Source organism: Magnolia sinica, chromosome 13 (assembly GCF_029962835.1).
Source record: "Magnolia sinica isolate HGM2019 chromosome 13, MsV1, whole genome shotgun sequence".
Classification (NCBI taxonomy): Eukaryota; Viridiplantae; Streptophyta; class Magnoliopsida; order Magnoliales; family Magnoliaceae; genus Magnolia; species Magnolia sinica.
This window is the reverse complement of record NC_080585.1, coordinates 39,589,925-39,610,227: the sequence shown is the minus strand read 5'-3', so window position 1 is coordinate 39,610,227 and position 20,303 is coordinate 39,589,925. Positions and strand designations below refer to the sequence as shown.

Below are 20,303 nucleotides of genomic sequence, written 5' to 3'. Positions count from 1 at the left end.
TGAAAAGGTATACTACAATCAATGAGGAGGTCGGCAAGCTTTTTTAGGCCAATTTCTTTGAAGAAGTCCACTACCTCGATTAGCTCGCCAATGTAGTGTTGGTGAAGAAGACCAATGGAAAATGGTGGGTCTGTGTTGACTATACTGATTGAACAAAGCTTTCTCCAAGGATAATTTTTCACTACCAAGGATTGACCAGCTGGTGAACACCACCACTGGGTATGCACTACTCAGTTTCATAGATGCATACTTAAGGTTCAACCAGATCATCATGCACGAGCACGACAAGCAAAAGATTATGGAAGTCTATATTGACAACATGCTCGTCAAAAGCGCTAAGGCCACAGACCACATAGTCGACTTGAGAGAGACGTTTAGTATCATGAGGAGGTAAAAGTTGAAGCTTAATCAGAGTGAGTGCACCTTTGGCATTAGCTTGGGGAAGTTTTTGGGTTCATGGTCCACTAGAAAGGGATCGAGACAAACCCTAACAAGATTCGAGCTCTTATAGAGATGAGCTCGCCCAGCTCAACAAAGGAAATTCACTGCCTCACAAGTAGAGTGGAAGCATTGAATAGGTTCATCTCTAGAGCCATAGATGAGTGTCAACCCTTCTTCAAGTAGCTGAAAGGAAGTAAGAAGCTGACCTGGACAGAGGAGTGCAAGCAAAACTTCCAGTAGCTCAAAGCCTACGTAGGGTATCCACCCCTGCTCTCGAATCTTATGCAAGGGGAGGAGTTGTTGTTATACTTGGTTGTCTCGCCAATAGCAATCAGCTCAACCCTAATTAGGAAAGAAGGGGGTGCCCAGCCACTCCTTTATTACGTACGCAGAGTCATGGTTGTTGCCAAGAAGTGTTATCCTAAGATCGAGAAGTTGGCCCTCGTCATCCCGATGTCTCAAGCCCTACTTCCAAGCCCACACTATCGTTGTCCCAACCAATTAGCCCCTTCGACAAGTGTTACAGAAGCCAAAAGCATTAAGTCAACTCACCAAGTGGGCAATCGAGCTTGGCAAGTTCGATATAAGATACCAACTTTGGACGGCCATCAAGGGATAGGCTGTCATTAACTTCATCGTAGAGTTCACCCACTTTTCGAGTATTCCCCTCACAAATGAGGGGAAAGAGCAAATCCCAAAAACACCGACGTGAACCATCTATGTAGATGGGTCTTCAAGTGCCCAAGGGAGTGGTGCGGGGTTAATTTTGACCTCCCCCGACTAGATCAAGATTGAGTATGCACTGCGATTCGGCTTCTGAACTTTTAACAACGAGGTTAAGTACAAGGCACTTTTAGCAGACCTACGACTACCCAAGGCAATGAGAGCACAAAAGATAAAAATCTACATTGACTCACAGCTGGTGGTCAACCAAGTGACCACCCGAATACCAAGCCAAAGACGAGAAGATGATCGCTTACCTAAGTAGAGTCTGTGACCTGATCAAGAAATTCGAAGGATACAAGATCATACAAGTCTCGAGATTTGAGAATGTAAACACGGATTCCTTGTCTAGGTTGGCCTTGCCTATCGATACAGACCTCGCCAAAACTATTTCGATAGATTACTTGTTGGAACCGAGCATAAGTCGGCTCGAGCTGAAAGAGGCCCTTTCAGTCAGCAACGAGCTGAGCTGGATGGACCCGATCATTTATTACCTACAACAGGGCAAGCTGGATGGACTCGATCATCTATTACGTACAACAGGGCGAGCTGTCAAAGGACAAGCTCAAAGCATAGAAAATTAGGTATCGGTCTGCTCGATATACCATACTAGAAGACGTCTTGTACGAGAAATGGTTCTCATTACCCTACTTAAGGTGCATATGACCATAAGAAGTCAAATACATCTTAAAAGAAATCCATGAAGGAGTTTGTGTAAATCACACAGGAGGGAGAACATTATCACAAAAAATAGTCCGACAAGGGTACTATTAGCCCACTATAAACGAGGATACAAAGCAATTCATGAGAAATGTAACAACTACTATCGATTCATAATAGTACCACAACAACCACCTGAGTAGTTGACCCCGATGAGCAATCCTTGGCCCTTCGCTCAGTGGTGGGGCAACATCATCGGGCCCTTGCCCAAAAGTAAGGGATAGACCAAGTTCACCATTATCGTTGTCAACTATTTCATAAAGTGGGTCGAGGTCGAACCCTTAGCTCGGATTATTGAGAAGAAGATGACCGACTTCATTTGAAAATCGATCATCTGTAGATTTGGCATACCCCACACCATTGTCATCAACAATGACAGACAGTTCAACAATGTTAGATTCCAAGGTATGTGCTAGCAGGTCGACATTAATAATACCTTTGCCTCACCTCGGCCCCCCTTAAGCCAACAATTAGGTGGAAGTAGCCAACAAAATCATCAAGGGCCACCTCAAGACCAAGCTCGAGAGGTTCAAGGAGACATGGGCAGAAGAATTACCACATGTCTTATGGGTGTATCAAACTACATTTTGAATAACTACAGGGGAAACGGCCTTCTCACTAGCCTTTGGCACCAAGGTAGTGATTCTAGTTGAGGTTAGAATGCCCTCATGCCAAACCAATGTGTTCTTCTGTAACAGCCCAGCCCCAACAGTATAATATTGTCCGCTTTGCCCGAGGCGTACGGTTTTGTTTTCAAGGTTAGCTCAAGGCTCACCCCAAAACACGTTATACCATTGAAGGCTGAACCCCATATATAGCCCAGATCAAGAGGCACTCCATTTCCGATGTAGGACGAGCGTGCTGCCCCCGATCAACTGGAGCGCTATTTTCGAAGCCCGACCGATCCCACATCAAGGACCTGAATAACGACCCACGCTCGGACCACAGTCCGAGTGGGCAGGCACCCACCCTCCTCGGGAGACAGATCACCCCCGCTTTGATACCACCTGTAACAGCCCAACCCCAGCAGTATAATATTGTCCGCTTTGCCCGAAGGCACACGGTTTTGTTCTTAGGATTAGCCCAAGGCTCACCCCAAAATGCGTTATACCATTAAAGGCTGAAGCCCACATACAATCCGAATTAAGAGGCACTCCCTTTCCGATGTGAGACGAGTGCGTTGCCCTCGACCAACTGAAGCGCTATTTTCGAATCCTAACCAATCCTACATCAAGGACCCAGATGACAACCCACATTCGGACCACAGTTCGGCTGGGCAAGCACCCACCCCCTCGAGAGACAGATCGCTCCCGCTTTGATACCATCTGTAACAGCTCACCCCCAATAGTATAATATTGTCCGCTTTGCCCGAGGGCGCACGGTTTTGTTCTCAGGGTTAGCCTAACGCTTACCCTAAAATGCGTTATACCATTAAAGGTTGAACCCCATATATAACTCGGACAGAGAGGCACTCCCTTTCCGATGTGGGACGAGCGTGCCGCCCCCAACCAACTGGAGCACTATTTACAATTCCTGACCGATCCCCACATCAAGGACCCGAATGACAACCCACGCTTGGACCATAGTCCAGCTAGGCAAGCACTCACCCTCCCTCGAGAGACAAATCGCCCCCGCTTTGATACCATTTGTAACAGCCCAGCCCCAACAATATAATATTGTCCGCTTTGCCCGAGGGCGCACGGTTTTTTTCTCAGGGTTAGCCCAAGGCTCACCCTACCATTGAAGTCTGAACCCTACATATATCCCGGTTCGAGAAGCACTCCCCTTCCGATGCAGGACGAGCGTGTTGCCCCTGACCAATTGGAGTGCTATTTTCGAAGCCTGACAGACCCCACATCAAGGACCCAGATGACAACCCACGCTTGGACCACAGTCCGGCTGGGTAGGCACCTACCCCCCTTGGGAGACAAATTGCCTCCGCTTTGATACCATCCGTAACAGCTCAATCCCAACAGTATAATATCATCCGCTTTGCCCAAGGGCGCACAGTTTTATTCTCAGGGTTAGCCCAAGGCTTACCCTAAAACGCATTATACCATTGACGGCTGAACGCCACATATAGCCCAGATCGAGAGGCACTCCCTTTCCGATATGGGACGAGCGCGCTACCTCCGACCAACTGGATCGCTATTTTCGAAGCCCAACTGATCCTACATCAAGGGCCCTGATGACAACCCACACTTGGACCACAGTCCGGCAGGGAAGGCACCCACCCCCCTCGGGAGACAAATCGCCCCCGCTTTGATACCATCTATAATAGCCCAGCCCAAAAAGTATAATGTTGTCCGCTTTACCTGAGGGCGCATAGTTTTGTTCTTAGGGTTAGCCCAATACTCACCCCAATTATACCATTGAAGGTTGAACCCCACATATATCCCGGATCGAGAAGTACTCCCTTTCCGATGTGGGACGAGCGCGCTACCCTTAACCAACTAGAGCGCCATTTTCAAAGCCCGACCGATCCCACATCAAGGACCCGGATGACAACCCATCATATAATGACCCGAAGTTCAGGCCAATCCAACCGTCCTAACTTCTCTTGATTGTAAGAAGGCCCAAATATGAGCAGTGGTCGTTACTCTTAATCAAGTACCTGCGATCGGAATTACTCTGGGAAGCTTTGCTATTCCTGCACATGCTCTCCTTACCTGTGATTTACATGGATTACACGTGCTAACTGGTTATGCGGGGAAAAATGAGCAATGGATATGGTGGGCCCCTGGTGAAGATAAGCCAGTTGGAAAAATCAGATAAGATGTCCCACACTTTAATGCCTGTGATTTACATGGATTACAAGTGCTAGCAGATCAGCAAGCACAGGAACCAACGAATGCCTCATGTCTGTCCGTGAGGATGGAACCAAGCTGGCAAAAGGCGAACAAAACTATCGGCACAGCAGGGACGACTTCCTTTGAAACTTGGCCATTGAGAATCTGACCGAGATTGTATTCCCTAATGACCATGATGATTAGAGTTCCCGATTGCTTGCGTTGTCTCGTAGTCCTGATTTTGGGGGCACCAGATGAATGATCCAGATCTCAAACAGGTATGAGACATCTGGTCATAGCCATAGAGAACAAGTAGCTTGGCGTTTAGCACACAATCCTTCCCCATGGTGAAAGTATGAAATGGCAAATACCCAGTACCCATGAAGGAAAGGATGCAATCATTTGCACCTCCCAACTCTATGAAGATCAAAGAAAAAAACATCAAGGGTCTAATCAATAGATTTGGGCCAACGAATGTGGGGCCCATCTGTCACCACATTGCATCAATCACATAATGTCGTAGTACAATGGTACCCTTCATAATGCACGCGCACCAGTTCATCAATAGAAATAGAAATGCTCAGCTCAGCCTCAACGGCAGCAAAAATATGCCTACTTGAAGAAATAACCACAGCCATACAACAAAATAATACCAAAATGAAAGCCTATGTGAAACTGAGACCAAACTTCTCTGCCTTCGGCAAAAAAAAAAAAAAAAATCAGAATCGACTCCCAGCCATCTACTCTTATTCCGCCCAAGATCAGTAACCGCTCATTGGGGGCATGCCAAATGGTGGCATCGGAGGCATCCCCATAGCACCCATTGGCGGTGGTGCCCCATAAGGTCCTCCCATACCTGGCATGGGCGGTGCAGGCAAAGCAAGAGGCAGCAACTGGGCATACATATTCTGCAAAGCAAACATGCCCATGTCATAAAACCTTCTTCCGATGCAAAAGTAGCTAAACTAAACCAATCTCTTTGAAAGCAGACAAGTGAAAGAACTTTTCAGATGGTTTACCTGCTGGGCCGCGATGTCCTTCTCTTCCTTTTCTTTATTTTTCACTTCATTGAGTGCTTCGAGTTTGTCCTTAACAAGTTCATCCACTTTGCTTGTATACTCGCGAATAAACTACGATAGAAGAAGAGTTGTATTAAAGAAAAATAAGAGGCTTACAACATAAGGACTGGAAGGCATCAGATGCAATAGATCATACCTGCAATATGTATGGGAAGGCAAAGTCGATTATATTGTTCGTCCAGGCAAGTTCCAGCGCAACATCTACTCGGATTACGTCGTAACAAGTGAAAAGACTCGAAGCAAAGCATTCCTTCTTTCCCTGCAAAAAAGCCAACCAAAATGTCACCCAATATCTCATGCACCACTCTACAAAAGCATCACCCATTCATCCTGCATTCACAGGTCTCAAGGAACACAAAGCGCATGTACAGAGCAAAATGTTAATTTGGTCAAGGCTTTTAGGCTGCATTTGACCACATTAGAATTTCTTTTCTTTCATAACAGTAAAGTGGAAATGATCAAATTGCAGTTACCTATATGGCTAGCAATAGGTTGGGTCAGCCAAAATGCCAACCAACCTAACAGCTTAAAAGCCAGGCTTTGGTGCCATTTATCGGGTTTTGGTTCGGGCTTAAACAAGAAAAGTGTAGCCCATTAAAGAAACAGGTTGGACTTGGGCTGAACTTGGCATGACCCAATCTGTCTATGTATGCTATTTATATTAAATAAGCAGAATAGTTCAAAAGGAGATGATCAATGCAATTGGTGCTTATGTTCTGCAGGTTGGGTTAGAGGCCAATGTAAGTCTTGGAGGACATGGACGGATGTAGGGATGTGTGTGTGTGTGTGTGTGTGTGTGTGTGTGTGTGTAGATTTTCGTCCAACTAGCCATGCATTTAATGAAAAAATTCTTAATTAATTAATGTAATTAAATGCTTCCATTACATACTAATTTCATTTTAGAATGGAAAAGCAGCTATGGCTTGGGTGGGCCCATCATGGTGTTAATGTAAAATCAACCCCGACCATCACGTATGTCACTCCATGTTAGATCAAGGTATGTTAGATCAAGGTCTCAAAATTTATCCCCATCCGTATTTCAAGAGGACCACACGATTGGAATCAGTGTACATGGAAAGGTTCGCCCTCCAAACAGTTTCGCTTAGTGTGGCTCACATGAATCATGTATGAACCTAATTTTTGGGACCTAGGCTTACTTTTGGTGTGACATCTAATGGTTGGAATAGATTTCACAGTTTCGTCATGATGGGCCCTGTAAAAATCAAGGGTGGATGTCTCTCTCCTAGTTATTCTCATTGGTGTGGCCCATCTGAATCACGGGTTAGCCTGATTTATTGGCACTAGGCCTATTACTTGATTATACATCTAATGGTCGGAGTGGATCTCACATACATATCAGGTTAGGCCTATAAAAAAATCAGGGGTGGGAGTCCATGTAGTATATGTTTCCAACACACTACTATTAGGCGTAATTTAAGGCAGTAGTTAATGCTCATAATGCTGGTGGTTGCGGATTAGCTGCTGAAGTAATGTCAACACGTTCTGTGGGCCCTACCATGATGTATGTGTTGTATCCACACCGTTCATCCGTTTGGAGAGATCATTTTAAGGCGTGAGTCAAAGAATAATGTAGATCCAAAGCTCAAGTGAACCCCACAGAAAACAGTGGGAACAATGACGCCCACTGTTGAAACCTTTGTAGGGCCCACCATGATGTCTATTTGAGATCCAACCTGTTTATAGGTTAGCACAGACATGGAATAAGGGAAAACACAAATATCAGCTTCATCGAAAACTAGTGGCCTCAAGATATTTTCAAGGGTAGGCGTTCATTTCCCAATGTTTTCTGTGGTGGGGTGCACTTGAGCTTTGGATCTGCCTCATTCTTTGTCTCATGCCATAAAATGATCTCTCCAAATGGACGGACAGTGTGGATACAACACATACATCATGGTGGGGCCTACAAAACATTACGATAGGCCCTGGGAAGTTTTTAATGGTGGGTATTCAATGTCTACTCTTTTCTGTGGTGTGATCCACTTAAAATTTGGATCTACTTCATTTTTAAGATCATACACTGGAATGATGTGTAAAAACTGTTGGATGGCGTGGATATACAGCGCATACATGGAGGTGGGCCCCATGGTCAGGTAAGCACCCCACTGCTTTGTTACCAGGTAACACTGATCCACTCCCCCACCAATCTCAGGAATATCCGACATTTTTGGGAACCAACAGTCCAAAAGGCCCACCCTTTATATTTGCACAGGGCCTACCGTGATGCGTACCACAAAATCTACTCTGATCATTGGATGTGTAATCCTGTGCAGGGTCCAGAGCCAAAAAATCAGGCTGACATATGATTCAAGTGGGCCATACTAATAGAAACACTTGGGAGAGACGTCCACCCTTGATTGTTACCAGGCTCACCGTGATGAGCATGTGAAATCCATTCCAACCATTGGATTCCACACCAGATTCTAGGCCTGATGACTAAAATGAAGGCTCATAAATGATTCAAGTGAGGCCATTCCAAGGGAAACAGTTTTCAAGGTAAGCATTCCTTCTAGATTGTTTTTAATCGTGTGGTCTATCTGAACCACTGATGGGGCTGATTTAAGAGCCCTAGGTGTAGCATTGGGTTAACTTAGCTAATGGCTGAGGTGGATTTTACATGAACACAGTGGTGGAGCCATCCCAAGCCAGTAACTCCTTTTCCTCTTTAAAGTATCTTTTGCATGGGCATTATTCATTAACATTAATTAGCATTAATTCGGACAACTAGTTGGACGATCCAACTAGTTGTGCCTGAGCATTATTCAATCTATCTATCTATCTATCTATATATATATATATAAAAGAGAGAGAGAGAGAGAGAGAGAGAGAGAGAGAGAGAGGTTGTCCTTGATTTTCCTATGGCATACTATCTAGGTCTAGTAAACATATACTTCAAAAAGATAAATGAACATTTAATGACCTTCAAAAGTGGATCATACACAAACAAGCGGAACTTTACTTAAGGTCTAGAATGGAAGAACACACCATGAGAGAGTTTTGGGTATACAACACAAATTAATGGTAATGGTTAAAAGATGCAAGAGAGGGAGCAAAAATATTAGGCATACAAAACAAGGGAGTGAAATTTAAAAGGAGAGAACAATTTTATTTAGAATAGATTGATGGAAGAAGGGAAGTGGAATGTTAAGTTAATGTTATGTGGAATGAGATGGCTGAGTGCATTAGGAAAATGCCGAAAGAAATTCTGACGGTATCTAGAGGGAAAAGCAAGTCATATAAGGAAACTTGGTGTGGAATGATAAAGTTCAAAAGGCTATTAGAGAAACAATCATGTTTGAATGCCAACAACGGCCTAAAATGAGAAGGAAATTTTTTTAGAAGAATATAGAAATGCCAAAAAGAACACAAAGTAGAAAGCGAAGTTAAGCTTAAGGCATATGATGATTTGTATAATAAATTGGGGCAAGAGAAGATACGAAACTTGTCTTCAAACTCACAAAAATGAGAAAGATGAAGGGTGGGGACGTAGACCATAATAGACGCATCAAGAGCGATGACAAGAGGGCTTTGGTTAAGGACAAAGAGAGCAATTTTTTCATAGGTAAGCTGGGCTCAAACTCAAGAGACCTAAATGTTGAAATGCAGGTTGTATACAATTGAGATATGGGCTCGAACTCAGGACAATGAAATCAATGAAAGGTGGTGGAGAGACTATTTCCAGAACTTATTAAATGATGACCACTCTAAGAGCTTAGAATGAATCATAAACTCAAATACAGCTGGCGACCAAGATAGTTCCGTAAGATTAGGATATCTTAAGTGAAAGAAACTTTGAGAAAGAGATGACGACAAGAAATGCATTAGGACTAGACAGTGTATCAGTAGAGGTATGGAATTCATAGGAGTATTGGTTTTTATTTTTGTTGACAAAGTTCTTCAACAATATTGTAAGATTGATGAAAATGCCAAACTAATGGAGGAAAGTACCGTGGTACCTATTTACAAGAATAACTGAGACATGCAAAACTTCACTATCTATCGTGGGATTAAAATTATTGTATCATAATTATGAAACATTGGGGAGAGAGTGAGTCAGCAAAAATTAAGGCATGAGATGAATGTGTCAGAAAATTTAGTATCTATTTCTGCAAGGAAACTCAATCATTTAGATTATTTATCCAACTTAAATAGTTGATGGAGAAATATAGGGAAGGATCTCCACATGGTCTTTGTTGACTTCAAGAAAGAATATGATAGGGACCCTAAAGAGATAGCATAGGCATTTACAGGAACAGGTCTTGTGGTGTTTGTTTTCTTCGCAGATGACATAGTTTGACTGATGAGTCAAGAGAGGGAGTAAATGCAAAGCTAGAACTATGGAGGGATGCTTTAGAATCTATGGGTTTTAAAATCGGCCGGACTAAAATTGAGTATACGGAATGCAATTTTGGTGACAATTAGAGTCCCAGGGGGGTGGGGGATAAAACCCAGTTCAATAAATATTAATGGAGTTAGATTACAGACCTGTTCAATGAAATAAACTAGCAACTCCTCAGAAAGCTCACGGTCACCGGACTGGGAGCATGTCTCCATGGCGTCTTTGTAAAGGTTGTCTTTCTTAGACAATGCGATGGACTGCTTCCATCTCCCTGCTTTCTTATAAATATATGCAGCAACGCGCCTCATCTCAAGGAGCTCATGTTTCTCAATCTGCACAGACCATGTAAAAGGAGTGCTTGTGAAAAAGAACAAGAAAAACACGATAAGATAAGACCTGCCAAGAAGTTCAAAAGAAAAGAAAAGAAACAAGTTTTCACCTTCTGTGCAAGTCCTATCTGATCGAAGTTATCGTGCATATCAATTGACTCCCGCAGCCTCTCATAGTCCTCCTCTTCAACGTAGATTTCATTCAAAGCCTCATTTACAGCAGCTACGTTGTTGCTCTGGACTGCAATCATGTATGGCTTAACAAGAAGCAGATGACCAGCCTGAAACCCACAAAGAAGGAATACTAACCAAAAGGAATATGGACTATTGGACACAGCCTAAACCTGGCTATACATCTAGCAACAAGAGGGAGAAACAAATCATGCCAAATTCAAAATTGATCAAATCCAAAAGCTCTACATCAGAAATCACAAGCACACACCTTCCGCATTATGTCCACAACACGAGTGTGGTCCAGACGGAGTGCCAGCACATTGAGAAAATCATTAATAAGGTCAGGATGCTCCTGCAAGTAAAAGTGCACTGCCTTGTAGTAAAGCTCGACATTTGCGACTTTAACAGCAACATCTTTGAACTGCATGTGGTCCCATGCATCTGGAGAATGGTTCATTATTGTGGCTGCAGCATTGTCAAACTCATCATACTGGATATACAGATAAGTGAGTTCCTTCCAGTGTTGTTGTTCATCACAAGCTCGTATAAGCTTGGGAATGTTGAGACGGGTTGAGAATAGTTTAATGTGCTCCATTAGCTTCTCTGAACGGTATCTAGCATACAAGACACCCAATTCTGTAAAGATCCCCATGTGAGCACGTTCCAATCCTAGGCCACTCTCCATGAGCGATATTAGCTCATTGAAGCATCCTCTATTTTGATAATAATTGCTAACCTCCTCCAAATCATCCACCTAGAACAATCATATCAAAAGATAACAACCTTATGTTCAGCAAGCATGTTGAATATCCAACATTGAGCAGAGAAATAATGATGCAAGGAGGGACTTTGAAAGGGAAGTGAATAATTAGTTTAAAAATAGGTCACCTGTATAATGACGTTGAGTCCACATATCTGTGCAAGACGGAACTCCTCAGCATCAACACAAGCAAAGCAGACTTCCTTCCACGTCTTCGAGCTGTTTGCCTTACGAGCTGCATCAACTGCACCTTGGAACTGCCTCAGCTTCACAAGGGTACAGGCCAACTTGGCCCAGTTAGAAATGAATGCAAAGATTATCTTTGCAGCCTCGTAAAGGGCTTCGTCGTATAGACGATCCCCAACATTTGGAAGATTAGCAACATTTGGCATAAGAATGAATTCTTCAATATCACCCAGCCTATCAATCTTCGCATATGCATAGATCAGCTCACTATCCACCTTAGGCTCTTTAGCCTTTTGTCTAACCATCAGTAGGTACCTCACCAAGTCATGAAACACATTTGCATCCTCAGCACACTGAATAACATCTAAGAACTGAGTGGCATCATCTGCACGGATAAATGACTCAATCGCATCACTCACTAAGCCCTCCCTGAGTTGTGCCTTCGCCACCTGGCTCCAAACAGCATCCTCTTCAACACGGAAGGCAAACTCCACAGCTCGTTCTATGCTTCGAATGTTATCCAAGAGGACATTCACTGCCTGTACATTCAAGTTGAACTTTTTGAAGATAGCAAAGGCTTCTTCATATAATTGTGCTTCCACAGCTACCTCCCCAACTGCAGGTCCATCGAAGTTATCCAATCTATTTACATAATCCATGACCCTTGATGCATCTGCCTTGATAGCTGTTAGGATCAACAGGTTTTGCAGATTGGTATTCCCACTGAAGGCAGAATTTTGAAGCACGATCTTTTCAAGAAGCTCAATCAGTTCATGTGGAAGATCAGCAATCATGAAAGCTTTAACAGCTGCAGAGACTTGCTCAGGGCTCTTGCTTTCAGGCAAGGCAGTAGACACAACTTGATCAATAAGCTGTCTTCTATACTCATTATCAGAGTTAAGAACTTTCTCCCAGAGGTCTGAATCCATCCTTTCTACAACATATCTGAAATGAAATATTGGGGTCAATAATCTCCAAGACAATACTTTCAAGATGAATAAGAGTTTTTAATGGCAAGAAATATATACATACCTGGCCTGCAGTTTGAACAGAGAATTTTTATTTGTGACATTGATAAGTTCATCATCACACTGTCCTCGTCGGTAAGCAACAACTGCCAGGGTAGGGTCTCGTTTCTCACAATATTTCCCAACAACACGTGAATCATAGTAAGGGTTGGTAGTGAGAAAATGTTCAGGATTATTGTTGCTGTCTATGATGATTTTACCCAGAGCATTGTGAACATGCACGTCTTGGCTACCCTCACTAACGAGATGCTCTAAGAACTGAGTGAGCAAACGAAGACGATTCCTGTAGTGCACAGTGTAAAGCATGAGAGCATGCATATGAGAGGGAGAGAGAAGGGAAGAGGGGATGAGGAAGACCACACCTCTTCTCACATTCATCTACAAGGGGCTCCACAGGAAGGAGGGAACGGACTGAGAGGATGAGTCCTTTGATGAAATCTTCAGGGCACTCATCATCTAGCAGTTGCCCAACCACTAAAGGAGCATTTCCAGGGTTCACCTATCAAGCGAAGAAAAGGAATGAAAGAAAAACTGAAGTTAAATTCTCCTTTGAATACCTATCATTTTGAAATACATTTGGAATACCAGCAAATGCCAAACATTTTGAAGAAATCTTACTTTCTGAACGTAGCCTTCAATGTATCGAAGCATGTTGTTTGAGTACAAGTAGTGTGTCAGATCTGGAACAAAACCAAAACGATCGCAAACATTTATCAGTGGCCTTGCATCTGGAAGCTTGGCTTCCATTAGAAAGTTCTTCGTCTTCTCTGGCTCATAGAAGTTCGATTCTCTTGTCACCCGTTCAACCTCTTTGATTTGTCCAGTTTTAGCAGCTGCCTCAATGTACTTGAAGTGTATATCTGGATCTTCGCTGTTCCAGTCACCAGAAGAATATAAGAATTCAGCAACAGGATAAGCTGTGCTAAACTGAATCAGCTAGGCATTACACTTTTCTGGATGGAAGATACCTAGAACTCAAATATGATCCCAAGAAAAAGTATAGACCCTCATAGGACTTGAATTGCTCAAACAGTTTTATACAAGCATCCACGCCTAACTGCTCAGAATACTCCTTGGCAGTCTGCAGGGACACACGTTAGAACCTCCATTAATGCTGAAGTAGCAGTCACATTAGTGGTAAGAGCTGGAAAGTTACCTGGACAATTATCTGAAGGTTTCCTCTCAGATTCACCAGTAAAAGGTCTTTCATGCACTCCAGTGCCCATTCTCGGGAAAGGGTCCCAAAGAACTCCACAAGTGACTGAAATACATAATTTACTTAGTCCCAGTGCTGCATCTTCCTGACAGAAAGAAATGTACTTCAAACTACAAACCTGTGGCTCAATGGCATGAGTGTTGACAATGACACGTTTGATATCAGGTAACTCAGTATAATGCTGCATAAAAACATGAGGTTCAATCCAGGGGATAATCTGGGCTCTCAGTAAAGAATCCTTCATGCAATAGCCTTCACAAAGTCAGTTACCTGAAGCGCACGCACAAACAAACCAGCCTTTTCACATAGCTGTGCAATCCGAGGACGGTCATAGTGACTGAACATTCCATTAGCTAAGATAGCATCTGCTACATTTGGAAATGTCACTAGATTAATCTCTAAGACCTGTAAGGAAACACGTGTTGCGATCTTGAATATCATCATCATCATCATCATAATTACGGGCTATTTTGGTCAGCTAAAAAGAATAGAAAAATGAATTCTGCTAGCTCAACACAAAAGGAATGACAACCTTTGTTTGGAGGTGAGCATGTTCTGGTAAATTTGGCTTCAAAACATCTAATAAAAAGGCTGTTGCCTCTCGAATCATGTTCCTCTGCCAAAGATAAAAACTGTAAGTAAGAATCTTTATTCTTATATGTTTTTTTAAAAGTAAAGCTTGATTTCAGCAAAGGAAGTTTAAGCAAAGAAGAATTAGATGTTTTGACCATCTTGAAATAGGGACTGGATGGATTCATTTCCAAAGAGCACCGTGTAAAACAGATAGCCCACCCGTTTCTACTACTAGTGGAAACAATAGGAATTATTTCAGGCCAGTTTGCTGGGAAGCATATAGCTTGCTCAATACAGGATCCTATTCCCCGCTCTTCCAAACAGGGCACTTTCTCAGCTGCAAGTGACTTCAAAACATTTCCACTGGAAACATGTTCTGGTGGTTACTTATGCAGCACAAACCACAAATGTAGCACATTTGCAAGATAAACTGCACTTCAACTGTTTAAGAAAACATGGACACAATCTATTTTCAATTAACATCATTGAAGCAACACAGAGCAGAGAATACAGTAATCAAACCTGAAGGAAGAGATCTGTGATAGTATTGTAGTCAACTGGACAACCTCCTTCCATTTGTGACATCATAAGAGCAAAATTTACTGCTCCCTGTCATACAACATTAGGACTAAATAAGAAGTCCAAAAATGCCCCATCTTAATGAAAATAAGGCAGAATAAAAGATGCGAGAAGCAAAATATGTTATACAAAAGAAAAGCAAGAGATCATACAATATGCTTGATATCCCAATTCACAAAAGGCATAATTTTCAGTGATAGAATCATGGTTTCAAGTGTGACTTTTTTTTATTTTTTGAAAGATGACCACGTTATTAGAAAAAGAGCAAAGCCGAAAGAATGCAGAAAAAAGAAAGACAGCAACACACACACACACACACACACACACACAAAAAAACATGGGCAGCACCCCAACCCACTCAACTACATATGCTAAAGCTTTAGAGAAAACACCCCGGGAAGAATCACATTTATCTCGGAAGCATCTATTGTTCCTTTCCACCCAAATAGCCCAAAGTCCATCTAAGAGAAACAGTCTCCATCTATTGTTTCAAGTGTGACTTGCCACTGCCGGGAGACTGAAACAGGTGCAACTCACCCTGACTAATCCATTTCAGACCACCACGGTCAGTTCTAGTCCCATTTTGGTTTCGTAACTTGTTTTGTTGCAGGAAAAAAAAAAAAAAACAGAATGACTTGAAACTGAGTTGCATTGGACGACTTTTAAAACCATGGATAAAATGGATTATGACTTGAGCACAAAAGGGTTCTTGAGCTCCAATAGTACTATATAAAACCTTTAAAGGTATGTTTGTTTGCATGTCATTTACACATATAAATCGGATTTACATATGTAAATGACATTTTACCGTTTGTTCCACCAAAGTTTACATATAAAAAGACTTCGCCACTCTCATTTTCCTAAGCAAATGGGTGAAATTTTTTCCCACCCACCCCCATGAGAAAGCATTTTTACATATGTAAATGAGGGGCTTTTGCTTTCCCACCGTATAAAAAGGTATCCCTCCCTCTGGCTGGTGATGCTTCCCCCACCGGCAATCAATGCCTACATTCTCTGGTGTGCAGATTTACAACATAAAAAGGATTTTGCACTTTTTGGCATTTTAATAAAAGCTTCATTACCTTTTATTTTGGAGGTTGAATCAATGTGTGGAAATCGATTTGGGGATTTTATATGATTTGGTATAATCATTTTGGGGGCTTAGATGATGATTATATGATTTAGTAAAATCATTTTGGGAGCTTGAATCAATTTTTCCAAATCGATTTGGGGGTTAACTAGATTTTGGGGAAAACAATTTCAGTGGTTGAATCAATGTGGGGAAAGTAATTTGGGGGTTTGAGATGATTTGGGGAAATCGATTGGGAGCTTAAATCGGTTTTTCCAACAAATTTTGGGGGTCAATTCAATTTGGGGAAAATAATTTTGGGGCTGAATCGATGTGTGGAAATCAGTTTGGGAATTTTATATGATATGTGAAAATCATTTTTGGGGGCTTGAATTGATTTGGGGGTTCACTAGATTTGAGGAAAACAATTTGGGTGGTTGAATTGATGTAGGGAAATTGATTCGGGGTTTGATTTGATTTGGGGGCTTGAATCAATTTCCTTAAATCAATTCGGGGAAAACAATTTAGGGGGTTGAATCAATGTGGGGAAATAGATTTGTATGGAGTGGCCGGCTTGCAATGATTTGATAGAAGCAATGAGCCACATTTTTCTATAGGCATATCATGTTTTTGAACAGGTACAAACATGGGTATGTCCCTTTTCTGGACCTAAAAATGTGGGCCCCACCTGTGTTGATGTGCATGGTGGGGCCTACTTGCGATGATTTCATTGTATATGATCAATTAAGATGAAAAATTTTATATGTATGGGCTGCTTGGGACATGAAACAGGCAACTTTGGACCCAACAAGATATTCCCACTTATATGCAGAAGCACAAACAAACATGAGATAGTGATTTAAATAGGAAAAAGACCAAATACATGTGGTAAAACATTTACATATGTAACTAGTTTCCTAATAAAATACTTTACCATGGAAAGCATTTACGTATGTAAATGGTTTGCAAACAAATGTACCCTAAATGTTGCATGCTTCCACATATCATATTTACATTTAATTTTTACAATACAGTAATTGGTTATGCAAAAGATGTAAATCTCCCAAATTTCTTGCAAATGATATTAGAATACCTGGGGATCTGATCTCAGAATTGTTTGCAGAAGGAAAAGATAATCAGGCGTGTATCCAACCTGTATTAAGGTAGAAAGCATTGCTATCATGTGAATACATAAAGACATGAAGGTGTATAATGAATATCCATTTTTATCACACTGATTTGTGTATATTAAATTAAGATTCAATAGAATAACAACTCTCTGTGGATGAGATGTTGGAGAAGGAAGCATACTCCTTACCTGCTTCGAGTAAATGAGAATTTTGTCAAACTCCCTTCGTTCAGCAAAAGCAGCGACAACTTTTGGGGTAGCCCTTGCCTTGATATATATTTTCAGTGCAAGGTCGTTGTCCACAGTCTACAATATAAAAAAGAACCAAGATTTGAAAACACAATAAATGATAAACAGTCCAAGCGGCAAGATGGATAAAAGAAACCGTGAAAGTAACAAAGACCAAATAAAACTAACCCCTACATGAGTATAAAATTCATTTTAGTGCAACTTAAACACCAATTATAATCAATATATTTTCCATGAATTATCGAGGGTAAATTATTACCATTACCATATAATGAAACCATTGAGTGACTAGGAAAGGAAAAGCTCCAAACCAACCTTCACAAGATCCCCTAGTTCCTCACTACACTCAAGCTTGTCCTCAGCCAACCAATTCTCCAAAAGATTCTTTTTATTCTGGTTCACAACTAGGCGGGATAATTCCAAAGATTCAAAGACATTGAGTTTTCCTCTAGTTAACAATGTCCCAAAGTACTGTAACAGTGGTGGTGTTTGCCCAGCTTGCACAGGAACACTCTGCACAACATCAACAGCGTTAACATATCCTAAGAAGTAAATTTGCCTCAAGTTGGCAATGTTGGAAAACAGACAGACAAATAAAGTGCTTATACAATTTCTTTATTACTGATATAGGAAGCCATGTACTCAGAAAGCAAACAGAGAAAAAAAAACGAAAATGAGTAAGAGACTGTGTAGGATATAGTCTCAAAGAAAAAGAAAGCAACGGTGAGGACAGGATACAATAAACAATTGGGATAATGGCAAATAACAAAATTCAGGTTGTGTGCAAGACTAGATGGAGAGTAGAGATAAACACAACAGAAAATTGATAACTATACCTGAAATTTAGCAACAGTATCAGGAGTACGAAGGATGCCTTGTGGAGATTCAGCTGCAAGCTCTGCAGCCTCCTTATATTTTGTCTGAGAGAACAATTCTTGAAACCGCTGGACAACCTGAATTACAGAAAGGATGATAAAAGAGTAGGTAGCATGCAACAAAGTATAGAACTCAACAGATGAAGTCCAACTTGTCTACAACAAATTCTGGTATGCATTCAGCAAAAGGACAATAGTCCCTATTTCATAAATTTTGATCTCAGTTTATGTTATTAGCCAATATTATCAAATATTTTTGCAACTTCAATATATAGGGCATTTTCGATCCACAATATAACGAGCCCCTTACACACGCCTTCACATGTGCAACATGGTACACCTGTGAAACAGTCGAGCCATCCTTCATTTGGACCCATCCTAGCTGCCCTGACCCAAAAGATCAGGTAGTCCATCAGATAGGCCGGCATACAAAACAAATGGACATCTAAAGGAACTTGGTTTTGTCGTCCATCCAGTGGGCACTGACCAACAGATGCTCTGATGCTCCACGTGTGTGGCACATTGGCATTTATGAAAACTGCCCATACGTGTTGATATGAATAGCAAATCTCCAACGTATACTATGTAAAACAAAGCTTTGCCCCAGATATTTGAGGTTGGCTTTACGAATAGTTCGATATCTATATGTTACCTCTGAACTCTTAAGTGATGCAAAAGCACATCAATTTTATCCAGCAAAATTAGACCTACAGTGATGATTATTAGCAATGCTCCACTAATTCTGATGGCATAAGGAAAATAAAGTATTATCCATGCCATTGTCCCCAAAGTGGCCAATGACCAGCATACTATGGCCTTATTGTTGCGATACTCTAGGAGGTGATTTCCTGAAATTCACTCCATGACAGCCATAAACATTTGGAAATAAAATGATAATATCTTTGGTCTTCGCATCAAGCTAAGCATAGCATGTTGCAGTTATGCAGCTAGCATACCAAAAAATTTTGGAAAATTAATGAAATCTTAAGCTTACTAGATGATGGGAACATGTTTCCACAAAATTTCTACCAATATATATGTACAAAAATTAATATCGAAATATCTAAATAACCAGAATGGTGCTTATAACTTAGAAAATCATGTTTTGGAGACTTTGTTTCTAAACATGTGTTGTGTTCATTTCTGCAATGATTTAACCAAAAATAGATTCAAAGACAATTTCCTAGTGCAATCCATGACTAAGTATTCCTGAAACATTGCCAGTCAGCAATGTTGTAAAAGCATACATCATCCACCCTAATTCAGCCAGAATACGAGACTACCATTAAATGCATCATGTGCATGGTTTTAAGTATGCCTGTATTGCAACTGTGTCGGCCACTCCTTTTACACAATATGAGGGTGAACCAGTCCATTATGAAAAATATCGACCGTATTGGCACCCATACGGCCATAAAGGCCACATTTTGAAATTTTTATTTTCAAAATCCCTCGCTTTCCACCAAGATATTCAATAATGGTAACGGTGACCGTAATGGCTGTCACGGCCTTTTTTTTTTTTTTTTTCCAATAACCTTTATCGGCCCGTAACAAGCCATTATGGGCCATTTTTTCCATAACACAAAATGGTTACCACTGTTACCTTGTTTTCCACTTCTTTCTTCATTCAATCATAGATAAGCTTAGAAACTAATCCTAAGCTAGATTTAGGCCTACTTTGAAGATCAAAACATAAGATTCGAGTGGGATTCATTAATTGATGGAGCATTTTGAGAAATACTGAAAGGGGTAAACCATCACTTTTTCGTTTTTTGTCTTCTTTTGTTTTATTCACATGCAATCCACCAAATCATGCTTGATTTGTGTTCAATTAGGTTCCATTTCATTGACTTTCAGCAGGTCAAGCTGACAGAACAATCTTATTAAAGAATGGTCTAATACACCATTTAATACATGTCAAAAACTCACAAGCAAATAGATAGATGCTGGTGCTTTACATTCTTTTCCTGGATTTTCAAGATTTTTTTGCCCAAAAAAAATAAATAAATAAAAAATCAGCCAATCCA

The 20,303-nt window shown here is 41.3% G+C and overlaps 1 protein-coding gene across 1 annotated transcript in view; it reads right to left on the bottom strand.

The window, feature by feature from the left end:
* Nucleotides 1-5,099: 5,099 nt before the first annotated feature.
* Nucleotides 5,100-20,303, bottom strand: part of LOC131223637 (clathrin heavy chain 2-like) — a 35,901-nt gene continuing 20,697 nt past the window's right edge. The window contains exons 11-30 of the mRNA XM_058219089.1: nt 18,238-18,354; nt 17,717-17,914; nt 17,342-17,458; nt 17,117-17,176; nt 14,898-14,984; nt 14,335-14,418; nt 14,073-14,207; nt 13,921-13,983; nt 13,743-13,847; nt 13,555-13,667; nt 13,205-13,457; nt 12,949-13,085; nt 12,591-12,869; nt 11,501-12,503; nt 10,881-11,366; nt 10,549-10,719; nt 10,256-10,441; nt 5,889-6,011; nt 5,693-5,803; nt 5,100-5,581 (exon numbers count right to left, since the gene is read on the bottom strand). Of these exons, the coding sequence (XP_058075072.1) occupies nt 5,435-5,581; nt 5,693-5,803; nt 5,889-6,011; nt 10,256-10,441; nt 10,549-10,719; nt 10,881-11,366; nt 11,501-12,503; nt 12,591-12,869; nt 12,949-13,085; nt 13,205-13,457; nt 13,555-13,667; nt 13,743-13,847; nt 13,921-13,983; nt 14,073-14,207; nt 14,335-14,418; nt 14,898-14,984; nt 17,117-17,176; nt 17,342-17,458; nt 17,717-17,914; nt 18,238-18,354 (3,975 nt within the window). The 3' untranslated portion in view covers nt 5,100-5,434. The remainder of the gene's footprint in view (nt 5,582-5,692; nt 5,804-5,888; nt 6,012-10,255; nt 10,442-10,548; nt 10,720-10,880; nt 11,367-11,500; nt 12,504-12,590; nt 12,870-12,948; nt 13,086-13,204; nt 13,458-13,554; nt 13,668-13,742; nt 13,848-13,920; nt 13,984-14,072; nt 14,208-14,334; nt 14,419-14,897; nt 14,985-17,116; nt 17,177-17,341; nt 17,459-17,716; nt 17,915-18,237; nt 18,355-20,303) is intronic.